We start from the raw sequence: 6,232 nt of genomic DNA on the forward strand, positions 1-6,232 counted from the left end.
ATTATTATTATTATTATTATTATTATTATTATTATTATTATTATTATTATTATTATTATTAAGCTTTATTTATATAGTGCTGTAAATTTACCCAGCACTGTACATACAATCTTTTAATTAGACGGTTCCCTGCCCTCAGGCTTACAATCTAAGAAGACACTACACAAAAGGAGAAGGGAATGGTTGTGGGGAAGGGGATCGGGTCCTGGAGTTCATCTTTCCCTCTGAGGCCTGAGGCAGATGGACTGGAGGGAGGGCTCCAGGGAGACTGGTTTCTTTCCCTCCCCGCTCCCCTGAACTTTTGCTCCCTTTCTTCTTTTGTAGCAGGGACAGTGTTTCCAGCTTCCTCTCCCCTGCACTGGTGGGTTGAATGTGTTAAAATTCCTCCCTCCCTCCCATCCATAGTAGTAGCAAGTAACCCTCAGTTAAAGGAGCAATGCCCTAGAAAACCTCAGCCAATTATTTTGGTTTACTTTTAATTCATCCAATTGTATTTGACACACTGCCTGTGTAGTTGCGTAATTGTATCAAATGTTTGTCAGAATCCAAGCCTGGAAAACAAGCATGGGAAGACAAGACATAAGATCTTAAGAAGCAAAGATATGGTATCTGATGTTACGTTGGTAGCGGTTCACTATTCAAAGCTAGTGAACAAAGGTTGTCAGTTCCAGAGAACAGGACTGTCCCAATAATTCCACAGAAACATGGGTGGCACAGAGACATATTATTGCTCAGAGTACACATATTCATTCCTTTAAGAATACAATTATGTCTTGACTAGCTGTTTCACATTTGCAAGTTTGTGAGGCTATTTCAGGCTGGACAGTATGGCAGATTAAGTAGTGCTACCTAAGATAGATTTGAGATTCCTTCCTTTGTCCATTTAACATTCTCCCATAAAAATCTGCCCATTTTAAAAAATCTTCTGGGGAGATACTTCTCTAGCCCACCACCGTCACAGACACATCTGGAGGGAACATGGGAGGGGGCTTTTTCCATGGCTGCCTGTAGGCTCTGGATCTCTTTTCCCACCGAAGTTACACTTGCACCTGCCTTGCTATCTTCCTGCATGCGAGGAAAGTGTTTTGTTGTTGTACATTAGTCAAGGCCTGTTTTTTGTCACGCCTTGGAAGAGTGATTACTCAAGGGAAAATGGCCTTGATTAAAGTACTGGATTTTTATTTCCTGTTTTCTTTTTAACTATTTATATTTTAACTGCTTTTAATTTTTTTGATAATTACATTTTTAACTATTCTATGTTGTTAATTTTTAGCCATATTTATTTTACCTCTTGTAAGCCACCTTGAGTCCTGAACTTGATGGTGTTGGTGCTGGTAGTGTTTTACTAACTAATCCTTCCCTAAGACAACATTTTAAACAAAAAGTTAAATGATCACATCTGAAGGAGAGAAGAAATGCAGTCTTTAGCAGCTCCATAAAAATTAAAAATCATGTCTGAAAATAAAAGCCTCCAGTGGACAATATCTTTATTAGAGCAGACCAAAATGACAAAAGGTGCAAACTTTCAAGTTCATGATTTGGTGATAAAGGAAGAAGCATTATGTTTGGAATAATAAGTTTTGAGTGAATTGAACTAGTGAGAAATGGAAGAAAAGAAATCATGCCTGAGGGCAGCCATAGTAGCAGCACTCCAGTAATGCAAATGAGAGTATTACCAGAACATGAACAATGGCATTTACTTACTTTTCCTTGGATCCTATATGATCTGTTATATTATGTAACTCTATGTACTAGCTATGTAGCAGAGGTGATAAAGAACTCCCTTACTAAATTGTGAAAATATGTAATAGGATACTAGCAAGAGTACCTGATGTGCATCAGGACCAATAAAATTCAGGACATTGGTCCTGTCTCACAAAGGGCACTTTCCTAGCTTTTCTATGTACAGTAATAATGTAACAGCAGCCTTCTACTGGATACAGATGTTGCAGAATTCCTTGATTCTAATTCTGGTTTATGCAAGTCCACTTAGGAACATGTACTACCCCGCCCTGAAAAAACCATTCTGAACAATTAAAAGTGTAAAGCAATAACAATGTGAAAAATAAAGCTAATTTAAACATTCTAAAAGCATATTGATCAGTGAAAGTAGATCATGAAGATGCTGAGAAAGAATATGTGGCAGCTGCAAAACTGTGAGACACCAGAAATAACAGCTGCTCATATGGTGATTAGGATACATAATAATAGGTAGGTGTAGACTGAAGGTTATTAGCACCAAGACTGACTTTTCAAGACATGGGTGGGAAGGCATAGGAAACACAGTGCGATGTCATCCTCCATGGCATAGTGAGGGATTTGTGTAGCTTCTAGAGCCTAGTTATTTAACTGCCCCTGCTGTGCTTTGTAACCAAACAGTAATTTGATTTTTATAAATACAATATAGCAATGAACTAAGAAACAAATACACATGTACTGCAACAACACAGAGTCTGCTTTATATTATCCTTTGCAGTTGTACATACATTTTAGAATAATTGTCCTATGCAGAACATACACTAATTGTATTGGTACTTTTATTCTGTTGTGCTGACTACTCTTCTGTTCTACCAGAAACCTGACTGTGTATTCAGAGAATACTTGTCTGTGGACACTCTATTAAAATATGTAACAAAAGGGAACAATGGTGCGGTACAGAGAACCAAAAAGAGGCGCTTCCTTGGCGCCTCTCTTTGCTCTGCAGGAGCACAGCAGCAAATAAATTGTGTGGTGCTGCTGTGGAGCAAAAAAGGAGCACCTGAAAGCGGCTCCTTTTTGTGCCATGCTGCGACGCAGTAAAGCGCCAGAAATGTCATCATGACATCACAGCTGCACTGCTCCGTTTGGAAGCGGTGCAGCTGTGATGTCATTGTTACGCACCCTGTCTGGTGGGTGTGCGGCAGCTGTGGCGCCCTTGTCACATGCAAGGGTTGCCGGGTATGTGGGCGCTCTGCCCACCAGGCAACCCTCGCACATGACAAGGGCACCGTAAGGGCCTGTCTGTTCCAGGCCATAGTTTTTAAGACTGAATCTTGATTGACCATCTCTGTAATAAATTGATTATATTGGGTTTGTGTCAGCTGGGCCGCTTAGAAATTTAATAAGTTTCAGGATATCTGAAGAATGTTTGTATTTATGAAGGATGGCTTTGAGCTCCTTCATTTTGATGTCTGCCCTTGCTATGAAGGTTTTGTAATCACTTGTAGAAGATATGACGACTCCGCTTGCCACTATACTTGCCACAGGGAAAGCTGCTGTGGTGAGCATTGTAGAAAGTCCACATGTTGCAGGAGCCAAGATGAGTCCCACAAGAGATGATGCTATTGCTCCAACAGAAGACCATTCACTGACCTTACTTGCAGCTTCGGCTTTGTTGAGAGACTCAATAATTTCGATTAAAATTTTGGGGCATTCTTTCCACTTGTGTTCTATGCTCTCTGATCTTTGTCGGAGTTCTTCTATTAGTGTCACTGTTTCCCACCTAAGAAGTAGACAAAATGGATTCTTACAGTAAGTAACTCTGGTCATTCATTGGCTCTGGACATTAATAGAGGTTAAACATGAGACAGAATTCTGCTGGTGATTCATGCAGGAATAAGTTCCCCTACAGAAGTTGTTGGATATTTCATCCAGTGCCTAGTCTACTAATCCAGTTCAAGGTTCTAGAAGGAGAATTGCAAATCCAGTTTTGCTGCACACACAGATACACATCCTTGGCTGGTGTCCATCTCTCTGACCCTGCTGAAATTGGCAGTTCTACTTCCTTTGCATTTCATTGCACTTGGCTATTTTAGTTGTTCATACAGCTGTGCAACAGTACCGCTCAACACAACACACTGATTACATAGCACAATCATTGAGTAACCACATGCAGAGATATGTGTAATGTAACCCTTTATATTTTAGCCTTTTTCTTCTGGCAACAGAACAGGCATGCCAGGGCCTGGGCAACTTATTGATACATAGAGCCTTATCACAGTAGACAAATCTCACTCAGAAATGGGATTTTTAAAGTAGAAAAACCCACAAATGTGGGATGTTTTTCAGATGCATTTGCACCAAACAGCAATTACACAAAAATAAAGCAAACAGAAAGTCTTAAAAAAAAAAAAGACCATTGAGTGTGGCTTGGGAGAAAAGCTGGTTGCCAGAATGAGGAACAGGAGAGAACAAATTTGATTGATTGATTGATTGATTGATAATACCCAACTTTTATCTTGTGATGAGATCCACAAAGAAGAGAGAAAGTTGTGTTTGAGATTAATAGGTTGTAGGGATGAAGGATCTGTGTGGTGGAGTAGAAGAGAGAAACATTTTTAGCAGAGCTTTCAAAAGTTATTTTTCGGGCATATAACTTCCAGAACTTGCAGAGGATTCTGGGAGTTGTGGCCACAAAAGGTCCCCCCCCTTCCCACAACTCAACCTTTTAGTTTAAAAGCCATATGGCTTGAAAGGAGACACCTTTAGGATAAGATTTTACTTACGTTTTCTGAAAGTTGCAAGTGTGAAAGTGGTCAGGCACTGAAGATTCACAGACAGAGTATCTTTTTGTTTCCCCACAGCAGAGGTATTTGCCATTCATATACTCTTTACTGTGGTTGATGGTGAGCTCAAATTCATGCTGAATGTTTTTGGCATTCCAGAAAGCTTTCTTAAGGGCATCCCAATAGTCTTCCTTAAGAAGAGGGATTGTTGAGTTGTGTGCAGGACTCAGATTGCCTTTTACCATGGAGCCTTTGCAGCCAACAAAAAAGGTGCTCTCTTCGTAGGTGAGGTCGTCAGCACCCAGAAAGTGAGATACTTCATGAATGAGTATGCCTGGCTGAGAGTTTCTTCCAAGATACTTTGGAAAAAAACAAAAGAACCACGGAGACAAGTAGATAGTTTTTGTCTCATCATGTGGGTACACATAAGCAATGGTGTCAGTTTTGGCCAGGCTATTATCTTTCTTAAACGTTACCTTCTTGAGTTCTGCAATGAGCTTTTGAACTTTGTCTTCAGTCATTACTGCATGACGTTCCATCCAAAATTGCTTTGTCTCTTCTCCTTTAAGGATGACTTTCTCAGGTATCTTCATCAGGACCTTGTCCTTCTTTTTCAGGGCATCTTGCAAAATCTCCTGGGCCCCCCATTTGGCTTCTTCAGCAATTTTTGCCTCCTCCGTGCTTAGTTCTTCAGTTTCCATAAGAAATTGCTTCATCAGGACACAGCGCTCTTTATCTTTATTGAACATAATAAGTTCTGTCGAACTCTTAACTGTGCAGATGCAAACACAAACCACACCAATTTTCTAATTCAGGTTCCTGTACCAAAGGAAAGCAGATGGTTGGTAAGATGTTTCTTTGTTCTTTCTATTGAACAAAAGGATTTATTCTGGAGTCATAACTGTGTAGACAGAAATATACACCAATCCACACTAATTTTCTAATTGAGTTTCCACCCTTCTCCCTCCCCCCCCCCCCCCAAAAAAAGGAAAGCAGATGAATGTTGCCAGATGCCATAACCAAGAATTGGCAACACTGGGCATTCCTGTCCCTGTCCCCCAATCTACTGGCATAAAGATGATACAGGATACAATGTAATGTATGGGCTTGCAATCTTGTTAGGTAAAAGGATACAGTTTCTCAGCAAAACTCATAATTTTCTCACTTCCTAGGAGTGTCTCCAAGTCTTCTGTCATGTTGCTCTGTCTGACCAAAACAGCTTTTCCATCTCTTCACAAGACCCTGCCCTCATATCATGAATGTTTCTGCTTTCATTTTGATCTTAGTTAAAGATCCACAAAGAACCATTGGTCATAGGTGTCAAACCAAGCTGAGATGCAGATTTAAACTGCAAATAAATTATTAACTTCCCTGGATGAAATTCGGCCTGTTACTTGGCTAACATAACTTACACAGCTGTCAAAAGGATAAAACATGGTATTCCACTTTGCCTCACTGAGAAGAAAGATGAGATATAAATGTAAGAGGTAGTGATCTTACAATTCCAGACATATCTAAATGAAACTGATTATTTGAACCTATTTCAATTCATTCCTCCCGGCATATGAAAATGCTTTGGTAATAGTTCGCCAGACCTCCTCATGGCTTTTAACACAAATAGCCATTATAATCTTACGGACTAATTGGTAGCAGTGGGCTTTGGAAGTACTGTTTTGTAGTGGTTTCAGTCTTTTCTGTCACTCCATATTCAGGTTGTAGTTTTTTGTTGCTGCTGCTGTGTGTCTTCA

General features: G+C 40.0%; 1 protein-coding gene across 1 annotated transcript; it reads right to left on the bottom strand.

Annotated features, from left to right (window-relative positions):
• Nucleotides 1-1,294: 1,294 nt before the first annotated feature.
• Nucleotides 1,295-5,297, bottom strand: LOC121919564. The gene is made up of 2 exons (XM_042446276.1): nt 4,485-5,297; nt 1,295-3,481 (listed from the first exon to the last, which is right to left on the bottom strand). Exons 1-2 carry the CDS (start codon nt 5,231-5,233, stop codon nt 3,061-3,063), a joined length of 1,170 nt encoding a protein of 389 aa, XP_042302210.1. The 5' UTR covers nt 5,234-5,297; the 3' UTR covers nt 1,295-3,060.
• Between the last annotated feature and the right edge of the window lie 935 nt (nt 5,298-6,232).

This window comes from Sceloporus undulatus, chromosome 1 (genome assembly GCF_019175285.1).
Source record: "Sceloporus undulatus isolate JIND9_A2432 ecotype Alabama chromosome 1, SceUnd_v1.1, whole genome shotgun sequence".
NCBI classification, from domain to species: Eukaryota; Metazoa; Chordata; class Lepidosauria; order Squamata; family Phrynosomatidae; genus Sceloporus; species Sceloporus undulatus.